Source organism: Lissotriton vulgaris, chromosome 5, assembly GCF_964263255.1.
Source record: "Lissotriton vulgaris chromosome 5, aLisVul1.2, whole genome shotgun sequence".
Lineage (NCBI taxonomy): Eukaryota > Metazoa > Chordata > Amphibia > Caudata > Salamandridae > Lissotriton > Lissotriton vulgaris.
Genome location: NC_141693.1, coordinates 877131331 through 877155719, shown reverse-complemented (window position 1 = coordinate 877155719; position 24389 = coordinate 877131331). Strand labels below are relative to the sequence as shown.

At 44.1% G+C, this 24389-nt stretch overlaps 1 protein-coding gene across 1 annotated transcript in view; it reads left to right on the top strand.

Annotated features, from left to right (window-relative positions):
- Nucleotides 1–24389, top strand: part of TFAM (transcription factor A, mitochondrial) — a 270156-nt gene that overhangs the window by 100894 nt on the left and 144873 nt on the right. Inside the window, exon 3 of the mRNA XM_086922455.1 lies at nucleotides 16750–16820. Within this exon, the coding sequence (XP_086778581.1) occupies nucleotides 16750–16820 (71 nt within the window). The remainder of the gene's footprint in view (nucleotides 1–16749; nucleotides 16821–24389) is intronic.

Below are 24389 nucleotides of genomic sequence, written 5' to 3'. Positions count from 1 at the left end.
TAGAGAGAAACACAGTACTCTAATTAAAAACAAAGGCACCACATACAACATCTCACAAATTAATAACTCACCTTTCACATTGATTAGTAGGTTAAGAAGTATCTGAATCACACACCAGATTTTCTTATACAGAATGTCTGTAGTGCACTGCTCTTAGCAAAACCAAAAAATTGCAAACTTTCCCTCTAAATCTGCACACATATACATGTAAATATCAAATCACATTGCTTTCCACATTAATTCAAAAGCGAACACACATTTCTATTGGTTACACATTTCAACCCTTTCCAATCGACTTAACTTTCAACCCTACCCCCACTATGCTTAATGCCTGTTACCATAGTAACAGTTCATGGAACACTCAACTGAACACACAGGTCACACGTTCAGCACACAATGTTGCAAATCCAAACACCAAGTGTGCTTGACTTTTCAAAATATTAGCTTATCCTATGTAATGTTCCTTTCAAACTGTTTTTATTAACCAATAAGAAACATGCTTTTAAAACGCAGAAACATGCACCCTATTTTTCGGTCTATAATGTTCTCAAACAGCCAATCATTTCTCTTTTTTTTTAACCTGCATCTTATCTACCATTTTAGAAAAATCTTAGTTTTCAAACTGCCCATTTCACATACACCTTCTGAGTGCATGCAGACCTCTTTTCAAGATGCTTAGAGTGTGGATTGTGGGACACAGCTATATTTTCTGGAGCCAAAGGTATGCAGAAAACAGGTATTGACAAAGACCTAGCTTTGCCAAATGTAGACATTATATGGATTGGACAGAGAGGATTAAAGTGGCACCAATTGATGCCATTGGTGAAATCCTTTTTGCATCTCCAACACCCTGACCTCATAATTGTGCACTGTGGTGACAATGACCTAGGCACTTTGACTGGGGTAGGTCTGGAAAGGCTTATGAAGGACACCTTTGGAGAATTGATGTCACTTTTCCCCTAAACTGCCTTTGTCTATTCTAACATATGCCAAAGACAGAAATGGAACTGGTCCAATTTTGTCCACAGATTGAGAAAGCTAGAAAACATGTCAATAAAGCTGTTTCTGCTTTTCTCCGAAATTATAGGACGGGGTCCATTTACCACAACAATCTGTGTTTTAATATGAATGGCATCTATAGGAGAGATGGTGTACATTTTACAGATGAGGGTAACAGAGTCTTCCTCATCAACTTTAGACTCTGCATAGGTACTTACTTATAGGTACCAAAATCTCTCAATAAACACAAGGGCTCTTTTTAGAGCCATTTAGGATCTAAACAAATAAGCTTGATGTATATTTAAAGAATATTACTTTTGTTTATGATTGGAGTCTCGCACCCAGCGCGTTCAAACCAGGCGGCCGCGCTGGGAGTCGCGCACCCAACGCATTCACAACAAGCTGCCGCTCGGAGTCGTGCACCCAACGCGTTCACACCAGGTGGCCGCGCTGGGAGTAGCGCACCCAACGCGTTCACACCATTGGCTGCGCTGGGGGTCGCGCTAAGTGCGCGACTCCTAATTTTACCGTAATTTTTTTTTAGCATCTACCACTAATTTCTATTTTCCCTTGGGGACCCCGCCTATACACAACGTTGTTGACTGTGGGGGGAACCCCAATGCCCCCACGGTCCCGCCAGCTCCCCGCGTCCTTCGGGAGCCGGCATTGCTTTTCCACATGGGAAGCTGCTAACATGCAGCTCCCCGTGTGGAAAAGCAATCTGGTTTGCATTTTGAAAGAGAGAGCAGGTTTCCCTGCTCTTTCAAAATCCAAACCACAGTTTGCTGTGACAGGGCGGGAGCTACAAGGCTCCCACCCTGCCATAGCAAACGGCAGTGTCGGCGGGCACCCCGGGACACTACAGGAGCCGGCCCTAGGGGGTGGTGGTCCACAGGGCCCTCAAGAGCTTGGAGTAGCGCACCCAACGTGTTCACACCAGGCGGCCGCGATGGGAGTCGCGCTAAGTGCATGACTCCTAATTTTACCGTAATTTGTTTAAGCATCTACCACTAATTTCCCCTGGGGACCCCATCCCCCAGGGCCTATATGTTATGTTAATATTTTTTATTAGGCGCACAGCTGCTCCAGCGACGGAGCGTCCTGGCGCCCGACAAGGTAAAACATAACACTACTAACAGAAAAGCAGAGAAGGAACAGCTAAAGGGGAATTAAAATAAAAAAGTTTTGATGGCTTTCTGAAATTGTAAAAGATCCTCCAGCATACGAATCTCAACCGGAAGAGAATTCCGAATGGCCGCAGCCTTCACCCGAAAGGATCGGCCCCCGGCACGACACAACTTAAACCGAGGGACCACGGCAAGAGCCTGGCCCAAAGATCGAAGAGAGCGTGCCGGAACATAAGATACACAACGTTGTTGACGTGGGGGCAACCCCAATGCCCCCACGGTCCCGCCGGCTCCCCGCGTCCTTCGGCAGCCGGCATTGCTTTTCCACATGGGAAGCTGCTAACATGTAGCTCCCCATGTGGAAAAGCAATCTGGTTTGCATTTTGAAAACGAGAGCAGGTTTCCCTGCTATTTCAAAATCCAAACCACAGTTTGCTATGACAGGGCGGGAGCCACAAGGCTCCCACCCTGCCATAGCAAACAGCAGTGTCGGCGGGCGGTGGGCTCCCCGGGAGACACTGCAGGAGCCGGCCCTAGGGGGTGGTGGTTCACAGGGCCCTCTAGAGCTCCGAGACTGGGGCCGCGCGGTCCCCTCCCACAATGTTCAAAGCCCCTGGGGGTGGTGGTCCCTGGGGGCTGGGCGGCCTTCGAGCCCCCGCACTCATTTACTACTAAAGCCCTGGGGGGTGGCGGTCCCCGGGGCTGGGGGGGCCTTCGAGCCCCCCCACCCATGTGTTTTGTAGCTCCGGGGAGAGGCAGTCTCCGGGGCTAGGGGGGCTGTGAGCCCCCGCACATATTTATAAAAGCCCGGGGTGGCAGTCCCCGGGGCTGGGGGCCCCTCTGGGACCCCCATTACAGTAAATAATTTTTCCACCCGGGATTTGGTCCCCTGGGGGCTAATTATTAAAGAAGCACCGGAGCCAGCGCTTGCGTTTTTTTTTTTCACTGCAGGATCCGCGCACCCTGTGCGGATTTTGCAGATTTTTTATTTGTTTGCCCTGGGGGTCCTTGTGGGACACCCTAAGCAGGCCCCTAAGCCTGCTTAGGGGAAAACACGTTTTGGGCCCCCCTTTTTTCTCGGCCCCCGCTTGCCGAATCACCCTGAAACGTTCAAGATAGGAGCGGACCGGAGCGCCCCACGAGTTTTGAAAATGATTCATCAACCGGCGCCAAAGTTATTGGAAATAGAATGTCTCGGATTTTCTATGGAAAATAGGTCCTAACTGTAGCTAAGTAGCTAATATATATATATATATATATATTCACTGAAAAAACCATAGGTTTCACACCAGTTATAGTTAGGAATTAGCATTTAAAAAACCTATTAAATTCACTGAAAAAACCATAGGTTTCACACCAGTTATAGTTAGCTGGAAATTTTACTGATATAAAACCATTGAAATTCCCACGTTATAGTTAGTCGGACTCACTATAACTTGCGCGTGCAATGCACTGCTGATGACATCACATATTACATCACTCATGACATGGTCAGTGACATCACTCATGACACCATCCTTGTGACATAGTGACAGACCTCCTTTCACTATAATGTAACCCTTGAGACACATATTCAAAAATAGAAACTGAAATTTTTTAAAAAATGGAGATACCTATATCAGTTACAACAAGCAATTCAGTAATTCCACTATCTATATACACATCCACTCATTCACCAATAGTTCTATATAGTCACTCATACATATACTCACTCATCATATGAAGTGATACACCTATACATCCTGTTACACACCGACATTCATCCAAAAGTTACTCACACACATATTCACACGTGCAAATAAACTATTGGACATCCATTTATTTGAATATAGAGTTATACACACACTTCCACCTTACTTCTATTTAAAATTACACATATTTATTCTCTTAAACAATCACTTATAGAAACACATACTTATTTAAACAGGAACTCTTACAATCTCTTACTCTCACATATACTCACTTATATACATCAATATTCATATATACTAGATTAAAACATATGTAGTTACTGATAAAGACACTAGTGAGACAGTCATTCACTCACTAACAAACACATATAGACACTCATCCACCCATACAGTCCTGTACATATGTTGTCTTCAAAACACATACAAACAAAGAGTCAGTCACTCATGCATCTATGTGCTAAGTAATACCCCCACCAAACCATATAGACACTCATACTGATACTAATAAAAATATCTAATAACCCATATACATACACATGAGTGGATGTGTATTAGATGGTGATATTACTGAATTGGTTGTTGTAACTGGTATGGGTATATCCACTTTTTTGAAAATATTAGTTTCTATTTTTGAATATGTGTTTCATGGGTTACATTACACTGAAAGGAGGTCTGTCACTGTGTCACAAGGATGGTGTCATCAGTGATGTCATGAGTGATGTCACTGACCATGTCATGAGTGATGTAATATGTGATGTCATCAGCAGTGCATTGCACGCGCAAGTTATAGTGAGTCCGACTAACTATAACGTGGGAATTTCAATGGTTTTATATCAGTAAAATTTCCAGCTAACTATAACTGGTGTGAAACCTATGGTTTTTTCAGTGAATTTAATAGGTTTTTTAAATGCTAATTCCTAACTATAACTGGTGTGAAACCTATGGTTTTTTCAGTGAATTTCATAGGTTTTTTAAATGCTAATTCCTAACTATAACTGGTGTGAAACCTATGGTTTTTTCAGTGAATTTCATAGGTTTTTTAAATGCTAATTCCTTTGTATATCGAGTTTCTAACCTTTTTTTTTTTTACAATTTGCTGTTTTTTTTTAAGTATTCATTTTTTCTTATAATTTTTTTCTTTTGCGCTCTGGGTGCGCGCTCCGGGAAGCTTTCAGCTAAGCTCTCCTGTAAGCTTCTCCGAGAGCTCATCTGAAAGCGCACCCAGAGCGCAACTGTCGTTCGTGAAAAAAAAATATGAATGAAAAGTTAATAATAATGCAAAACATTTCGTACCATACAAATAAAATTAGTTTTTTTTAATATGGAAAATGATTATGCATTTCTATAAAAGATTGATGACGTCACTTCGGCGCGCAACGTAAGTGCCCTCGGAAGCGCATACGTGCGCGGCGCATAAACGCACGGAAAAGCGCCTACGATCGCGCCACGTTTGCGCCCCGGAAGCGCCTACGATCGCGCTGCGTAAACGCACCCGGAAGTGCTCCGGAGCGCGCAGCGTAAACGCATCGGGTCATGTGACCCTCAAATAACACTTTTCATTGGTTGCTAACAGTTTTTTTTTACAATGAATGAAATCCCCACCCATTTCCTTCACTTCTTCTTTCACTTTTGTGACTGAAAGACCTGCCTTTTTTGCTGCTCCATATTCCTGGATTCATCATGGCTGCCAGACCATCCAGCAGTGAAGATGACTTCATTGATGAAGAGCCTCCTACCCCAAAGGTGAAGGAACATTTCATTTGGAAATTTTTTAAGTTTCCAGAAGGCCAGAAGAAGGTGAATGCACCAAAAGTAGAGTGCAGGATCTGCAAACAGGTCCTGTCACGGGGTAACCCCCAAAAAAAATACTCTTTTGGGAACTTTACGATGATCCGACATGTGGAGAGGAGGCACCCCCAGAATTTTGCCCGGGAAAGTGTCAGGGCTCTGGCACAGGAGGTTCCCAGAGATGGGGCCTCTACATCAACAGGAGGAGCAACTTCTTCTGGAAGAGAACAATCTCAGGGGCAGGTAGCAAACATTCAACCTGCATTCAACCATGGGGTCGTCAAATGCAGATACTGCAATCAACTCCTCACCTATGGGGAGCAAAGTGTCCTGCTCATGGTTCGGGCATTGGAGAACCATCACTGCCCTTCCCACCCCTAATTTTTTTCTTTTCTTTTTGCTCCTGTTGAGCAGTTTCTATTCCCTGTTTTTGTTCCTCTTCAGTTAAAAGAAGAAAACCAAAAGTTCTTTTCAGAACTACCTCCAATTCTCATCAAAGAGCTATAATCTTAAAAAATGAAGAGTAAGTGAAATATAGTGCATTGATAATTGAAAGGAGAATGAGTAAGAAAGAACAGAAAGGTATGAGAGGTGAAAGGAAGTGAAGTAGGAGGAATGAAAGAAGGTGAGTGTTAGAAAAGAAAGTTATGACACAGTGAATAAACTGGAGTATTTCTGACATATCTGTAAACACAAAAGTAACGCATTGCAGGAGTGCGTCACAAAAGTGACGCAACTCCAGTAATGTGTCCTTTCACATGGAAAAAGCACCATGTGAAAGGTTTGCTGTGAAGCAGGCGCAAGATTTTGGCGCAACTGCATCCTAAAAGTGACGCACTGCGTCATTATTACCAAGCTTTTTGCAAGGAACACCCCCTCTGCATGCATTATACCTGACACTATTTTTTAAAAAGTGACGCATCTAGGTACATGGGTCACTTTTTAAAACTCTGCGCCATATTGTATCTGCATCAGGTATATTGTATGCAGAGGGGCAATCCCGCGCAAAAAGCTTGGTAATAACAACGTACTGAAATCTATGAGATTTCCCTGCGTCACTTTTAGGATGCTATTGCGTCAAAATTTTGCGCCGGCCTCGCATCACTTTTATGTTTACACATATGTCAGAAATACTGACGTATCTGTAGCTCCTTGCAACATGATTCGTCATACATTAAATATGACACATCTGGAATGTCATAAGGACTGTGGACAGAAAAGTGACGCATCACACCAGCAGTGTAATAAAATGTGCCTCGTTGCACTATATTTAAAGGATGCAACAGCATCCTAAAAGTGACGCAGTGAAATCTCAAACATTTCACTGCGTCGCTATTACAAAGCTTTTAGTGGGAGAACACCCCCTCTGCATGCATTATACCTCACGCAGATATAATGTGGCGCTTGATTTTAAAAAGTGACCCATCTACCTAGATACCTCACTTTTTAAATATAACGCAACGCGGCACATTTTTTTACACTACTGGTGCAATGCGTCACTTTTCTGTGCGCACTCCTTATGACATTCCAAGTAACGCATTGCTGGAGTGCGTCACAAAAGTGACGCAACTCCAGTAATGTGTCCTTTCAAATGGGGAAAGCAGCATATGAAAGGTCTTGCCTCAGTCTAACACCTGCTGTAAAGCAGGCACAAGATTTTGACGCAACAGCATCCTAAAACTGACGCAGTGAAATCTGAAAGATTTCACTGCGTCGCTATTACAAAGCTTTTTGCGGGAGAACACCCCCTCTGCATGCATTATACCTGACGCTATTTTTAAAAAGTGACGCATCTAGGTACATGGGTCACTTTTTAAAACTCTGCGCCATATTGTATCTGCAACATGATTCGTCATACATTAAATATGACACATCTGGAATGTCATAAGGAGTGCGCACAGAAAAGTGACGCATAACACCAGCAGTGTAATAAAATGTACCTCGTTGCACTATATTTAAAAAGTGACGCATCTAGATAGATGCGTCACTTTTTAAATATTGCATAACAATGCGCATTTTTTTACACCGCTGGTGCGTCACAAAAATTGACGCACAGGAAGCGCAAAACTAACAGCGCAAGGCCTTCATAAATATAATCCTGGATTTTCCCCGTGCTTCGCCGGTGCGCGTACCATGCGCTTCCCCCGCGCAAAACGAAAAAAAAATTTTAATGCCCTGCAGGACCCTATTTTAGTCCCTACATCAAACCTAGGGGGTCAGAGGGGGTCTACTCTTCCCCCTTATGGTCATTTGCCCCTTTTTTTTTCAAACCCCTTGTGTCTCGATTTTACCGAGACACAAGATGGCGGCCGCTCCGGACTGTTTAGAATGTTTACAGACAACTGAGAGCCAATCAGCTTCCTGCGCGCAAGTCGCGTGCCGCGCCTGGAGCGCACTCGGGTGCGCGCACGGGAGAGCGCCTATAGATATATATATTTTTTTGAACCTAAATTACTCAAAATCCACTGGAGCACATATCTTGAGACATAGCAAAGGCACATCGGGCTACCAGTCCCTACAATTTTGCCAAGTTTGGTGGAAATCCATTCAGCCGTTCGGGCTAAAAGTGAAATCGACCGCCCTATGGAAATTAACATGGGGAAAACGCGTTTTGGGACCCCCCTTTTATCTCGGCCCCCGCTTGACGAATCCCCCCCAAACTTTCAGGGAAGGACCGGACCGCCATGAGACCATTTTCCTGAAAATTTCAGGCAGATTCGTCAACCGGCGCCAAAGTTATTCAAAATAGAATGTTGAGATTTAACATTGAAAATTATCCTAACTATAACTACCTACTGGCGACCGCCAGTAGGTAATATATATATATATATATATATATATATATATATATATATATATATATATATATATATATACTGGGAGTTGGAGTTCGTTTAATGGTTTACGACCCCCAACAGGTGAGCTGATCACGCTTGGGGAGGAGCCCAGTGACGTCAGCACTACTTCAGGCGGAGCAGAGCAGATGGATTTATTGCAAAACTCTAGTGGGTGCAGGGCGCTGAAGAAGGCTATTTTTCCCGAAATGCATTTGCCACCACTTACCTGTACAGCTTCGAATTAAAGTACCTCCAAAGATATTCTCTCTGGCCACCGCTGTTTTCATTTTGGGAATGGAGTTTTGTCATATTTTCTGCGCCAAGCCAGAAGCGCAGTACGGATGGCCCTGTTACCTAAGAGACCCGGACAGAACTGGCATCACACTGCTTCGCAGTGTTACACTACCTCAAAGGATTGGGAGTTCCGGTGTCCGCCGCCAGGAATAGGAGACGCGTGCGGTGGGTGGTATTCTACCTCCGATAGGGCTTTGTGTGCTGCATGGCTGCCCCGCGTATTGAGACCCTATTTCTCACTGCTGTAGCAGTCCGAGGGGACCCGAGGAGGCGCTTTGGATCCTGGCTGCGAGGGAAGGATCATGCCATCCAAGCCTGCTAATAATCATTGGAGCCGGTACCATCCAGGTTGACCCCCCGCCACACCACCGACCCAGATGCATGAACATGATGCATTCTGGGAGTTGGAGTTTGTTTAATGGTTTATGACCCCCAACAGGTGAGTTGATCACGCTTGGGAAGGAGCCCAGTGACGTCAGCTCTACTTCAGGCGGAGCAGAGCAGATGGATTTATTGCAAGACTTGTGGGTGCAGGGCGCTGAAGAAGGCTATTTTTGCCGAAATGCATTAGCCGCCACTTACCTGTACAGCTTCAAATTAAAGTACCTCCAAAGATATTCCCTCTGGCCTCCGCTGTTTTCATTTTGGGAATGGAGTTTTGTCATATATATATATATATATATATATATATATATATATATATATATATATATATATATATATATATATATATATATATATTCCAACAAAGGCCGAAGCTTCTCAAGATGCACTCAACAGTGAGTCTGCCATCGGGCATCACGGTTCAGCCCGCCCTATGCATCCAAGTTTGTTGTATTGCCTGACGCGTTTCTGTGGCCAACGTACCACTTCATAAGAGGCATTTCTCCTGTATGCATTGGAGCGCTCTTTATACTGCATGCTGATTAGTTAAAACCCCTCATAGGTTCAACTACGTACTTAATTGCTTTATAAAGCATGCTGGGATGTGTAGCACATCGAGCTTTCATTAAACACTGATAGTAGGTTCCAGTGCGTACAGAGTTTAGAGAGTCAGTAAAAATCCTTAGGAGGATCTGGATGTGATGGGAGCTGACATGTTTCATCAAGACACACTATGCTGGAAACTGGAGCAGGAAGGTTCCTCTCCCTCAGCCTCTCATTCCTTATAAAGGGGATGCTCTGTATAAGGTATCGTGGGTGTGCGCTGGATGCATGGAACACTACGTTACCCGCAGCCTCCTTACTGTAGGCTCTAGTTTCTATCTGGTTGTTCCTTACATAGACTTGCACATCCAAGGAGCTCACCATTTCTGCACAAATAGTTGCGGTAAAGTTTAGGTTAATATCATTGTTGTTAAGCCCTTCAATGAACTCCTGTGCACTTGACTGGGTCCCTTGCCTAATTAAAAAGAGATCATCTATGAACCGCAGCCACACTTTGACATTTTCCCTGAAATGAACCTCATGAGTGATTTTGAGTACCGGCTCCAAACACCAGCCCATGTGGAAAATGGCATAGCTGGGGGAGAAGCTGGCACCCATTGCCACCCCTCGTAGCTGCCGGTAAAGTGCAGTTTAAAACAAAAAAACATCACTGTTAAGACAAAATTCTACCATATTGACCAATATTTTGTTATGCTGCAGCTTTTGATTTGGTCTGCTATTCAAATAATGTTGGAGGGTCCTCAATCCATTTTGGTTGTTAATGCTGATTTATAACCCAGTCATGTCCAGTATTTTTAATAAATAGTCGTTCTGCCATGTAAAGTCCTGAATTTTAGATAAAAAGTCACTTGTGTCTTTGATGTAGGATGGTAATAGGCAGAAATATTCCTCAAGAAAGAAGTCCACATATTGTGAAGATGCTTCTAGAAGGCTGTTGCGTGCTGATATTATTGGCCGTCCTGGTGGCTTTAAAGGACTCTTGTGGATTTTAGGTATCAAATACATTACAGGGACTGTTGGATTGTCATAAAATAAAAAGTATATTCCTGCATTGATATTAAACATGTGTATGTGTGTGCGTGTGTGTGTGTGTGTGTGTGTACACCTCGAACCGCTCTCAGCAATCTAGCTGTGTGGGGCTTAGAGTGTGACGGTAGGCGCGTTTGCAGTGTGGTGGGAAAAGGGGGCGTGGCCTGCTATGAAAACTTAGCAATCCTGTTCTGTGGGACTTACTGTAGATAATAGGAGGGGTAGTTTTGTTACCTCCATTAAGTCCCAACAGTGGATTGCTAAGAGGTCTTCGGAGGCCACGCCCCCATTTTTCCACCACTCGGCAAACCCACCTCTTGGCACAGTACGGGTTGAGGGATGAAGTCCACTTTACTCCTGAGGGACTTTGGGGGCCAAGAAGCACTCCTGGCATCTCCTGTAAGTCCTAGGCAGAGGAATTCCTGAGCTCTGGTCGTTGGCTCAGCACCCCTTCTCCAACACTCTGCAAACGTGACTTGTGAGAGTTAGAGCTATGACACTGTAAATGAAAAAGTTTTTTACTAATGTGTTTGGAGTGGAGTGGATGTACGTTGTGTGTAGTGGAATTATGTGGTATGTTGTGCAGTGGAATTATGTGACTAGAAAGTCTGCGGTATTTAGTGTATAGGAATTATGTAGTGGGGGATTATGTGTAATGGAGAGTAATTATGTGGTATGGTAGTCAGTGTTTTGGAGTGATTACCTCAGGTTTAGTCTACTTCGTTTCCATAGAAGTGAAACTATGAACTCAATGATACAAAAAAAAAAGGAAACACTGAGGAACACTTTTGGACCTAGTCAGAGGTATGAGCATGGCCACTGGAATTATGCAACTGTTTAGCTGCACTGACTTTCGCTCAATTATACTTTTCTGCATTTGCCTCATAATCTGCTGCCTAATCTGCAGATTTGAACAAAAAAAGCCTTTTTTCTTGCTCAAACGTTACCAAAAATGGAGCGACAATTGTAACAGCGTGGTGGAAGATCCTTTGTAAACCTAGAATGGTCACCTGTTACTTATTGCTAAATGTGGGTGATAATTTGGTACTAATGGAGTGCAATTCACTCTTGCTTCTTTCTGCTCCTCTCTTGCCTCTTTCTGCGTTTCTGTTGCTTCTTTTGCACCTTTTTCTTTTTCTACACTTCTCTTGCCTCTATCTTCACATCTCTTCTACTTTATGCACCTCTGTTGCCTCTTTCTGCACCACACTTGCTTCTTTCTGCATGCCTCTTCCCTCTCTCTGCACCCCTCCTGCCTCTGCACCTCTGTTCCTTCTTTCAGTTCTTCTTTTGTTTCTTTCTGCACCACTCTTGGTTCTTACTGCACCCCTTGCCTCTTTCTCCACTCATCTTCCCCCTTTTTGCATGTCTTTTGCTTCTTTCTGCATCTCTGTCCCTTCTTTCTGTAACCCTTGTGCCTCTTTCTGCTCCCCGCTTCCTTCTTTCTGCTCCCATTCCCTTCTTTCTGTTCCCCTTCCCTCTTTCTGCTCCCCTCTTTTTTTTATTTTTATTGAAGCCAAGGTTTGTCAAACATAAAACATTCACATATTGCAGCATTATATCGTAACGAAACAGTAAAAATCTATTTTAACAAAATGAAACACAATAAGTCACACTTCCCTCTTTCTGCTCCCCTCTTTTTTTTATTTTTATTGAAGCCAAGGTTTGTCAAACATAAAACATTCACATATTGCAGCATTATATCGTAACAAAACAGTGAAAATCTATTTTAACAAAATGAAACACAATAAGTCACTACCCCACATCACAGACTTATTATACACTTCATAAAAGAGAATTAATCGGGTACAAAAATACAAATCTCCCCTAGAAAAAAGCACCATGTAAACATTCACACAATAAATAGACAGTCGACTAGGTCTAAAATCTCATTCCCCCCCTCCACCAAAAAACTAGCTACTGCCTCCTCTCCCTCTGCTTTAATCAAAGCTCGAACCCCATGTTTTCTTAAATTTCTCAAGTCCCCCATTTTTTTGCTGCAAAGGTATATTCACTTATCTTCACCCTTCTCATCTTCTGCCCCCAATCCAAAGCTGACAGAATTGAGTTGGAACGCCAATTTTGCAGGACCAGTGACCTTTCAATCGCCATGGCTATATATAAAAATCTAGTCATTGAATCTACAAAAGGGTGACCCGGATCAAAGCCAAATAAAATTAGCCTGTCATTTACTTCCAACTGTAGATTACATTCCTTTTCGAGATACACAAATACCTCTACCCAGTACACATTAATCTTTGGACAGCGGAGGATGATATGTGTCTAGTTGGCAACAGGGTAATTCAGACATCGGAAGCATTGGGAAGACTGGTTGGGGAACATCCTAGCAAGGGCAGCTGGGGTTCAATACAGAAGCCATTTACTCAAAAATAACATCCTGTGCCAGTTTGCCCCTCTTAGAGAACTAAAGTTTAGCCTGTTAATAGTGGTCCAAATATGGGGGGAAATTTCACAGTTTTCGCGCTCTGACCATTTCCTTAATGCTTTAGATTCAACATCCACCCCCCTTACTAAGGCCAAAAATTTCTTCCAGGCACCGGGCTTCCTGTCGGACACCTTAACTAAAAGATCCCCCACCAACTGATTTCGAGCCAAAGAGAAGATGACATTTTTTTTTCTGCTCCCCTCTTGTCTTTCTGCATCTCTCTTGCTTCTCTCTGCACCCTTCTTGCCTCTTTCTGCACTCGTCTTGTCTCTTTCTGCACCTCTGTTCCTTCTTCACTTTTGTTCTTTTTTTCTGCACCTCTTGCTTCTTTCTGAACATCTCTTGCTTCTTTCTGCACCCCTCGTGCCTCTTTTTGCACCTCTGTTCTTTCTTTCTGCACTTTTCTTGTTTCTTTCTGCAACACTTGTGCCTTTCTGCACCCCTCTTCCCTCTTTCTGCTCCCATCTTGCTTCTTTCTGCACCTCTGTTACTTCTTTCTGCACTTCTTTTGTTTCTTTCTGCATCTCTCTTGTTTATCTCTGTATCCTCTTGCCTCTTTCTCCACCCCACTTCCCCTTTTCTGCTGCTACTTTATGTACTTATGTCGTTTCTTTCTGCATTCCTATTGCCGCTTTCTCCAACCCTCCGTTGACTTTTTCATCTGTTGCCTCTTTCTGCACTTCGCTTGCCTCTTTCTCTGTCCCTCATCCATCTTTTTACACCTCTATTGCTTCTTTCTGCACCTCTGTTGCTTTTTTCTGCACCCCTCTTGCCTCTTTCTGCACCCCTCTTCTTTCTGCAGTGCTCTGGCTGCTTTTTGCAGCGCTCTTGCTTCTTTCTGCACCCCTCTCGCTTCTTTCTGCACCCCTCTCGCTTCTTTCTGCACCCCTCTTGCTTCATTCTGCAACTCTTTTGCCTCTTTCTGTACCTCTGTTTCTTCTTTCTACACTTTTGTTTCTTTCTGCATTTCTTACCTCCGTCTGCATCCCTCTTGCCTCTTCCTGCACCCATCTTCCCTCTTTTTGCACCTCTTCTGCTTGTTTCTGCTCCTCTCTTGCCTCTTTCTTCACTTCTCTTCCTTCTTTCTGCACCCCTACTGCGTCTTTCTGTACCCCTCTTGCCTCTTTGTGCACCTCTCCTACCTCTTTTTGCACCTCTGTTGGTTCTTTCTGCACTGCTCTTGCTTCTTTCTGCACCCCTGTGCCCTCTTTCTGCACCTTTCATGTCTGTTACTGTACCCCTCTTGCAGCACCTCTGTTGCTTCTTTCTGCACCCTTCTTGCCTCTTTCTGCACCCATCTTGCCTCTTTCTGCACCCTTCTTGCCTCTTTCTGCACCCCTCTTGCCTCTCAGCGCCTCTCCTGCCTTTCTGCACCTCTCCTGCCTCATTCTCTACTTTTTTTGCTTTTATGCGGCACCTCTTTAATGTTTCCCTGTTTTCTTGCCTCTTCATGCACCCTTTTTGCCTCTTTCTGTAGTTCGTGCCTCTTTCTGCACCTCCTGCCCCTTTCTGCACTTCTCCTGCCTCCTTCTGCACTTCTCCTGCCTCCTTCTGCACTTCTCCTGCCTCCTTCTGCACTTCTACTGCCTCCTTCTGCACTTCTACTGCCTCCTTCTGCACTTCTCCTACCTCCTTCTGCACTTCTCTTGCCTCTTTCTGCACCTCTCTTGCCTCTTTCTGCACCTCTCTTGCCTCTTTCTGCACCTCTCTTGCCTCTTTCTGCACCTCTCTTGCCTCTTTCTGCACCTCTCTTGCCTCTTTCTGCACCTCTCTTGCCTCTTTCTGCAACCTCTCTTGCCTCTTTCTGCAACCTCTCTTGCCTCTTTCTGCAACCTCTCTTGCCTCTTTCTGCAACCTCTCTTGCCTCTTTCTGCAACCTCTCTTGCCTCTTTCTGCAACCTCTCTTGCCTCTTTCTGCAACCTCTCTTGCCTCATTCGGCACCTCTTTTACCTCATTCGGCACCTCTCTTGCCTCATTCGGCACATCTCCCGGTTCTTCCCGCACTGCTTTTGCCTCTTTCTGCATCCCTTTTGCTTCTTTCTGCACTGCTCTTGCTTCTTTCTGCACCCCTTTTGCTTCTTTCTGCACTGCTCTTGCGTCTTTCTGCACACCTCTTCCCTTTTTCTGCAATTCTCTTTCCTCTGCAGCCCTTTTGCCTCTTTCTGTACCCCTCTTGTCACTTTCTGCACCCCTCTTGCCTCTTTCTGCATATCGGTTACTTTTTTCTGCACTGCTCTGCTTCTACATCTTTGTACACAAATTTACAGAGTATGGTGTTTGAAACATAGGTATTCAAGTATTTGTATGTTTATTTTTATGTGCCGTGTCAGTAGGTAAAAGCACACTCATGCATGCATACCTTCACAAACTTGGTCAGACTTACAACAGTGATATGCTTAGGATTGCTGTCTTATATTTTGTAGGCCTAACATTCTGAGCAGTCGGTGAATATTGACCCTTCAAGAGAAAAGTGAGGTTTAAGACATCTTGGGAGACGGATTAGTGATTAGGCTACTTTGAGTGTGTTGTAAGGTACAGTCAAAGTAGGCCTCTTTCTGCACCTCTGTTGGTTCTTTCTGCACATCCCTTGGTTCTTTGTGCACCTTTCCTCCTCTTTCTGCACATGTCCTACCTATGTAGGCATAGTTAGAAATTCGTTTTTTTTAAAACTTAGAAATTCACTTTAAAAAACATAGGTTTCAGGGACGTTATAGTTTTACATTTCACTCATACAAAACAAGAGAAATACGGCCATTGCAAAGATGTAACTAATCACTTGGAAAGATGTAACTAATGCCTGCTGTCTGTTTTCCTTGCTGAAAATGAAAGCAGGGGCAGAAATTTCTTAAGGGACCTCATCACTCCAAATAATGTACCTACCATCCTTTTGACTTGAGGACCGAAAAATAGTCTATTGTCAGAGTTTATTCCCAGGTTTTTACCAAGTCCTTCTGAGGGCCTGGATGGAAGGCATCGTCTGGCCAAATAGTTAGCCAGAAGTTTGATGGGAATATCCCAAAGAAGAGGATTGCTGTGTTTTCCTCATTGCATTTGAGTTGAGCTTTAGCTAGCCAGTGGAAGACTGCGGAGAGGCAGGTTTTAATCTGTGTGCCCTGTGCCTTATGATTCTAAGGTTTCTTTTACCACATTGCTCGGATTTCCACGTGATCCTTTCTCTGACCTAGTGAGCCAACAAGGATAAAGGAGGAAGACTAGTACTGGTAGCCACCACCTTGCTAAGAGACCGATTCACCCATTTGTGCATTTGTGCAATAGAATATTAATTACCTCCACTGAATCTCTGTTGTAGATGGTGCTGTCTTTTGCACCAGTACAGTTTAGTCACGGGCACAATGCCAACACTGGGAGTTGCTTGCACTTCTGGCATGTAAATGGAAAAAGTTGTTTAGCACCTTATGCACCTAGTCTCATTGTTTTGTGCACATTTCTTCAAATAGTTTAAATCATCAGAAGCTGGTGACCAACAAATATTTGATTTAGCAGAAGATTACATTTGTTCTTGAAATGCGGGACCGCTGTTTAAATTGCTGTTTTTAACAATGCATGTTATTTTCCTTTCTTTTAACAGATATGCGACTTCTGGATAGAACAAAATCTATTGCACAGTCATGGAAAGAACTTTCTGATTCAGAGAAAACGGTATGCTTGTGCTCATATCTGCTGCTAAACCGGCTTTATAGGTTGTTAAAAAAAAGCCTAACTGTTTACTTTAAGGAATATACATGGAGAAAATATATTTTCTTCCTTTTCTCCATTCACTGGGTCAAATGACTTATGAAAGAGCAGAGTGATTCCTTGGGAGCATGATAGCTTCCCAGCCAACTTATAAAATCGGAGACTTTGGACTGAAGCAAGATGTGCTGAGGCTGCACGTACTACAGATAATAGAGCATCAGGGCCACCATAGGTATTGAATGTATGAAATGTACGGGGCCACATTTGTGAATTAGGAAGCATTAGCTTCACTTTGAAGTTGCCATGTTAATACTTTGGAGTTGTATTAATAGTGGGTTCTTCAAAGGTGTCAGTTTTGTCGCCTGAGGCAATTCAACCACATGTGGTGATTCTTTCAGGAATGGATATCGCCAAAGATGGACAAAGAGAATATTTTGACATATTTGCTAGAGTCCTTTATCAATATAGTAGTGGCCTGAATTGTGGAGAATGAAAGTTTTCCTAGCTAGCTATCGTAACGGAAAGTTTAATCCTATTAAGGACACGGAGGCAAGGATTATGCTGTATGCACTTCACTTTTTTTTTATTTTTTACAGCAGCCGTTTTAACGACAAATAACAAGACTTCATTTTCCATGAGCCCTGGGAAAAAGTAAACAATAACATAGTAGTTTCACCCTATCACTGCCTCCTCTTTCTTCCTGCGACAGACACGGATCCATGCTGTCCCTAGTCCTGTTTAGCTGCGTCAGATCCTGGGGAAAATAGACAACATGTGATGTAGCCTCCATGCATGTCAATTCAGAGACATATTATGCATCTACATCATCCTTACATAAGCATCATACAACATTACTTATCAACCAACAAGTCAACATTTGCAGGAAATCTCGTACAACTCACATATCGAATGCATCAGTATACCCACCTTTATGAAAACACCCTCTTCTTCCTGGGGCGGTAGTATATATGTGTAACGTTGGGTGGGCTAATCCTCTCCGCCGTGTCTTTAAGAGATTTGAAACTTTCCATTATGATAGCTAGGAAATATTTTATTCTATTTCGGGACCTGAGGCGTGGATTATGCTAGTTTAAAGCGTATCCACAACCAGCAATGCTAGAAACTGGTTTAAAGTAAAACTTATTAAACAAAGAATCTAAAAACTAAAGTCCGCTGCATTGAGGAGATCTTCCAGTCGAGCCCCCAGAGTGAATGCCTTTGAGGTCATGGCCTGTCTGACAGAATTAGCACTAAACGCCTTGATATCAATGCCAGCTTTGTGCATAGCACATCTAATCGATCAAATGATGGTAGAAGTGGAGACCGTCCTATGCGGTTTCTTGAGGGCAATCCAAAGTTGCAGTTCACCATAGGAGTGGATATCCGCAGTCATTGCTTCATAGCTTTTAATGCATCATACTACACACAACTTTGGGGAATCTGGAAAGTAAGGCTAAGATACCAAACAGGAATTACATTCTGTTCTTATTGAAATGTGGAAAGTAACTCTGTCTGGGGTGAATACTCTACCTGTAATCTCCAGTGATCTGACATCTGAAACTTGTCTACATGAAATTAAACATAACTGCGTAGCTAGTTTGGTCAATATCCTTTTCCTTGAAAGGTACTTAATTGAATTGACAGGACAGGAAAAGGTTCAGAACCTTGTTGACATCACTTAGTGCAGAGTATGTAGGCACTGGAGGAAGGGATAACCGAATGCCTCACAAGAGTTTACTCACCTAAGGGTGTACCCCCACCGTATGAACACCCACCTGAGCATGGCCTGCCGATACCGCTGACCTGAAGATGGTAATGGTTCGTTACACCAGTCCTTCAGAGGCTAAGGAAGTGAAAAAACTCAAGATAGGGACACTTGTGTCCCCACTGGATGCAGGTGTCGTCGGCAACACCAGCCCAACCATCAAGACCATGCCGATATATATTTTTTGATGGTACTATCAGCCCATGCTTTTGAGAGGAGGGATGCAGCATGGCACAAAAGTCCTGGGACTTTCCAGCGTCCCCTGTGATCCTCCACTCCGTAAGTGGTAGAGACCCCTCTAGGACTAGATGCTGGCGATTCCCCTCTGGATCTTGGAGGAGGTCCAGAAAGAGGGGTAGAGGGATTGGAAAATCCCAAGAAAGTTCCAGTAGAACCAGATACCAAACTTGCGATCTCCAAATCTAGGTCACTAGCACGATTTCCACCTGTTGTCTCCGCACCTTGGCCGAGCATTATCATTGCAAACGGGGGGAAAAGCGTACCCTTTCTCCATATTCCAGTTCTGAAGAAAAGGATCCGTGGCTACAGTGTCTGGATCCGGCCACCAGCTGAAGGACCTGGGAAGATGGCAATCCAGATGAAAGATGATGAGGTCCACTGAAAATGGACCCCACTTGGCCTGAAGGTTCTTGGTATTGTCCTCTTTTATTATCGAAGCCTTTGCTAGGAGCTGAGAGCGGCCGGCTGAGTGCCCCCAGTCTCGGCCAAAACCTGGGGCATGAATATCCCCATGATCGATGCCTGGACGTTGTGTTCAAGCGAGTTAAATGTAACTACAAACTTACCCAGTTCACGAGTGAGTCGCCAAATAGCCCGCCCTGCGCTATAGGGCCAGCTTCCAAGGTGGCATGGCCCACCAGTTTGGGCTCTATATCGATGAGTTTGCATTTCCCAAGAAGATAATGACCCTCTGGGCCCACCAGGATCGTACTTTGGTGGAGATTAAGGCCCTAGACTCTTTTGTATTCTTCGCCATATCAAGGCTACACGTCAGGAGGGCTGAAAGGTCCAAGAGCTTGTCTTGACAAACCCACTAAGATCTTTCTATGCCCTTCTTTGGATCCCTTGTGAACTTGGCTAAAAACGTGGCCATACGGACATTTGTTTCAGGGGTCAGTGCCACCTTGACGCCCAGATACTGGCGGGGGCACTCTAACCCCAAGGCGGTTATGAACGTCCTTGTCTAGAGGTTTCCTCTCAACACAGGTTGTGACTTTTTCAGCCTGGGACCACTCCGCTGACCGGGGGTGTAATAATTCCTCAGGGTCAAGCATATCTGAGGAGTTGTCCCGAGGAGAATCGCCTACTGGTGCGTCGACTCTTGGCTGTTTGGGGGTGGGCGAGGGACGCCACGGTGGGAAGCTCATGTTATGCTCCGCTGTGGAGCCTGAGAGATAGTTCATCCCTGGTGGGGGGCTAAGCGTGGGAGGAAGGGGCCCAGCTTCCGCAGGTTGGAGCCCAGAGGGCACAAGCAGCGTTAAAGGGGTTAATGCCAAAGGCTGGGACTGGTCCATAAAGGCCCTTTTCAGCCTTGCAAACCCACCCAGATTGATGCCTGGGGTATGTTCCCTCTTGCGCTTGGTGTCTGGGCGTCCCCTGTGGTTACAGAAGTGTGATCCCTAAAAATTCTTCCCTTGAAGGCAGGGGTTTAAAGCAGCGTTCTGCCATGTGCAGTAGTTTCTGCTCCAGAGGTGCCACCGCCTTTGTAAGTGCCTTCAGAATGGAAGCCTCTATCACCTCACAGAAATGATCATCAATTGGGAGGTAGGTTATGCTATCCTCCTCCATATCGGATTCTTTGAGTTTACTCATTTCAGGCAGTAGACTTATTGGGGTTCTTCCAGTTTATATGTATGGTGCTTTGGGGTCACCAGGCAATAAGAGGGTAAATTACTGAAGTGGGTGGCTCCCCCAAAAATTATCAGCAGCCCTCACAGACCTTTTTAATGGTGCAGAGAAGCCCTTCAGGATACCAACTCACCCACATGGTATCTAAGGGGTTGGAGACACCTGGGCTGGTGTCCTACCGTGCAAGAAATCGGGAGCTTGACCAGAAGCCGCACAGAAAGTGCTACAATAATACAGACCCCAAAAGGGTCGTAAGTGCTTGAAGCATTTGTCCTGAGGGAGGAGTACGCCAGTCAGGAGTCGAGACTCGCTGACCATGTAGATTGCGAAACACGACGCCCTCCAGTGGTTAGAGAAGCACACTGCGTGAGCCCTGAGTGCTAAAGTGCATATTAAGATTGAAGCGGCTGCAGAGGAGCGCAAGTGTTCCTGCAGACCCACTAGAAGGAAAACCGTAGTATTAGGCAAAAACCAAAGCAGAACAAGCCAATGCAAGCAAACCAAAGGCCCTATTTCAACAAAGTAAGTGTCCTGAGGCACTTATCTTGGCTGCTGGAGCAATGAAGAAAGAGGGGACATCAAGATGGAGTAATGACTATGAATGAGTCCCTGAAGTGCTGATTGGTCACTTGTTATTTTTGACTTTTTCCCAGGGTTCATGGTAAAGGAAGTCTTGTTATTTGTGGTTGAAATGGCTGCTGAAAAAATAGAATTAAGAAAATGCAGCATAATCCTCGCCCGATCCTGGCCTAGAATTTAAAGGCACCATTAGAAAGGACATTTGAAAGTCTTTTGCCTACACTTGACGTTTTGGGGTATTTCAGGCAGTATAGGACTAATATTTTGGCATTGGGCAGTGACCACGCAGGCTGCAGCGGATGGATAACAAAGTGCAGAGAAAAAGGAAAATATAGGTTGATTCAGTCCTTCCAACAAAATGGCTAAAGGACACGGAGACCGAAAGATCGCTGTCCCTACAATTAAGAATGGGGAATATAATTGTGCCGTGGGCCCACAGCATGAGCAAAGTAAAGGCTTGTGTGGTGATAAAACTCAAAGTTGGGAAAAAAGCATCAACATATATTCATTGATGATGAAGTGTCGAAGGATACAGAGATACATTTGACTTGTTAATCCGAGTTGGAGGCAGAACCAGAAGATGCAGCCTAGCCAAAACACTACTCATGTAGAGGTAGATAAACTCTTGAGTAACAGTGTTCACCCCTGTGGCAACAATATGTTTGACCTTCTGCTGACTAAACCTGTTGTGTCACCAGAGTGATCACCATTGCATCATGTGGAAGAGTATTTGGGCAATTAGCTGAGAAGGGAAATAACAAAAGAGGTCATTTAGCAGAGTTTAGTCTGAGAGCCTTAGGCCCTCTATTTCAAATAGGGCTTCTGTTACTCCAGCTTTTCATGATAGTGATGGCTTTTATAGGGAAGATGGATTGATATCTTTGTAAGGGCTTAGGCAATAGTTTAAGATCCTATTAACAACTCCTATTGGATGTCAATGGACCCTTGACAAAAATTTGTGACCCTGCATAAGATGTGTACTTGAACAATAAGACTGTCGATGCAGAAGAACAATACCAGTGGGTGCTGAGGGCTGTTTGCTTGTTTGGAAATGCGTGCACAGCTATATCAGTAGAGTGAAGAAAGAGCATTGTCCTGAGGATTCACCACAAAATAGCAGATTTAGCCAACCACGAGGGAAGTTCCTCAGCTCAAAGCTTTCTGTTCAGTGATGGCTTTTTAAAGGAGACGGGGATATGTGTAGGAGCATTCTGTTCCATACAAAAGTCGCAAAAGTACAACAAACAAGTCTTTTGCAGCAGATTTGTTACTAGAACTGATAGAACCAGTGTCCGGTTTCCCAGCCAAGAACAAATCTCTAGTGTTACATTGGCCCCTGGAACAATTCCATGGTCTAGTTCCCAACAGTTTGTGAGAATCGCTTTGGAGCGTACCAACCAATGGCAGAATTTTCTAGAAATATGTGGGAAAGAGAAAGACCCTGCGAAAGAGCATCAGGTAAGCATCTCAATAGCCCTTTTATCTATCACATTAAGGTTGGGCGGCATACTAGCCCCTGTCTATGGAAAATGGAAAGAGGAAACTCTGGCTCTCTGGTTACAGGAGACGGTTGGTGTGTTCAGGATAGTTCATAGATCAGGCAATTGTCAAACAGATTCAAAGGGAAATAGCTTCCATTCAGAAAGAGAAACAGTAAACAAAAAGGTTAATGAGTTGTTTGTAGGGAGCAATTCTGGAGATAGTGGTTTGCTCCATTGATTTTGTAAGTAATGTCTTTTTGGTAAAAAAAAAAAAAAGGGAAAGAGGAGAGGTCTCGTCATAAATCTATGTGAATTAAACAATTGGGTGGTCTACCATCATTACAAGATTCAACTTTACAGAAATGTTCTTCTTAAAAACAATTTGTTCACAAGATTATACCTGACAACCGCCTATCTGAAGGTTCCGATTTGGGGACTCGATCAGGATTTTCTGCAATTTTGTTTGAGTCAGAAGTTATGGAGGTTCACATGGCTCTAGTTTGGCCTTTCTTCTTTCTTTAGGTGTTTTACCAAGGTGCTGCTTCTTGTGGCTACTTTATTGCGTACAAGGTTTATTATTTACTTGGGTGATATTTTTATTACTGCTCAGGTCTTGGAGATTCTGAGGTATTAAAAGGGTTGGCTTTGAATCTCTTCGTCTGTCCTTTGTTGTCAATTGAAACCACTCCAGTTTTTTCCCCTTCTGGCGTTCCCATTGTATACAGAGTTTGGGTTGCCTGTAGAGATTTTCGGAATGTTTTCAGGGCTTTGTATTGATGGTAATGGAAATGATAATTGGGTCGTTGTTTGTGACTATTCAAGCATTTGTTTCAGTCCTTAAATGTGCTATTTTCAAATTTTGTAATGCTCAGTAATCAAGGAAATGGAAGAAGTACTCTGGAAAGATCAGTTTGTCACAGGTGAGAAAGGAGTTATGTATGTTGCTGGTTAAGAATTGTTCCGACCTGGAACAGCAGCGCTATTTTTGGTTAGGTACCCAAAGTAGTTATAGAATCAGATACCACCATTTAATGAGGACAGATACTTGGTGAATGTCGGTGGATCACCCAGGAGAGGGAACTGTTTAACCCGTTGAGTGCTTGTGATGTGCTCAGCTCGTCATGAGGCACGGTTGAGCTGCACTCATGACGAGCTGAGCTCGTCACGGCCGTTGGAACGTTCGCACGCGGGGATAATTACCCCGCTGTGCTGAACGTTCGAAAACGGGTGTGGCTGTGACGAGCTCAGCTCGTCATGAGTGCAGCTCCACTGTGCCTCATGACGAGCTGAGCTCGTCACAAGCACAGCGGCGCCGCTTGCAGGAATCTTCGTTATTTTAGTGACGAAGTTGGAGAGACTATTTTTATGTGCATTCAGAGTGGGGGCTTTCGAATTACATCGTTTTGCAAACTTGTTAAGCACACAACTTTCAAAGGAATTTTAGTTTGAACCAGGTCTGGAGGCATTGTGTGAAAGTTTTTCAGCAAAATTGGACCGATCCAAATCCACGTGGTTTTGCCTTTGTGTGCAATGCTGGTGAGTCTGGTTTATGCTAGTTCCTGTTAGGAAACAGTGGTTCTGGTAACCCTTCTGTGGATTGTGCAAGAATGGAACCCAGTCATGATGAAATGTTGCTGTATTGACAATTGCTAAGTCCAGCCTTCCCTGCCCCTGCTGAGGGGGTCCTCAAGGGGAGTTGCTCAAGTTGGTGGTAGGAGAGCATTTAGTGCTGGTGTCACAGAGGTTTTCAGGAAGCAATAAGAAATGCCAGAGCTTTCAGCAGGAGATTTCAGAGTTCAGGGGACCCGAGGACCCAGGAAAGCATATAGATTGGCATAG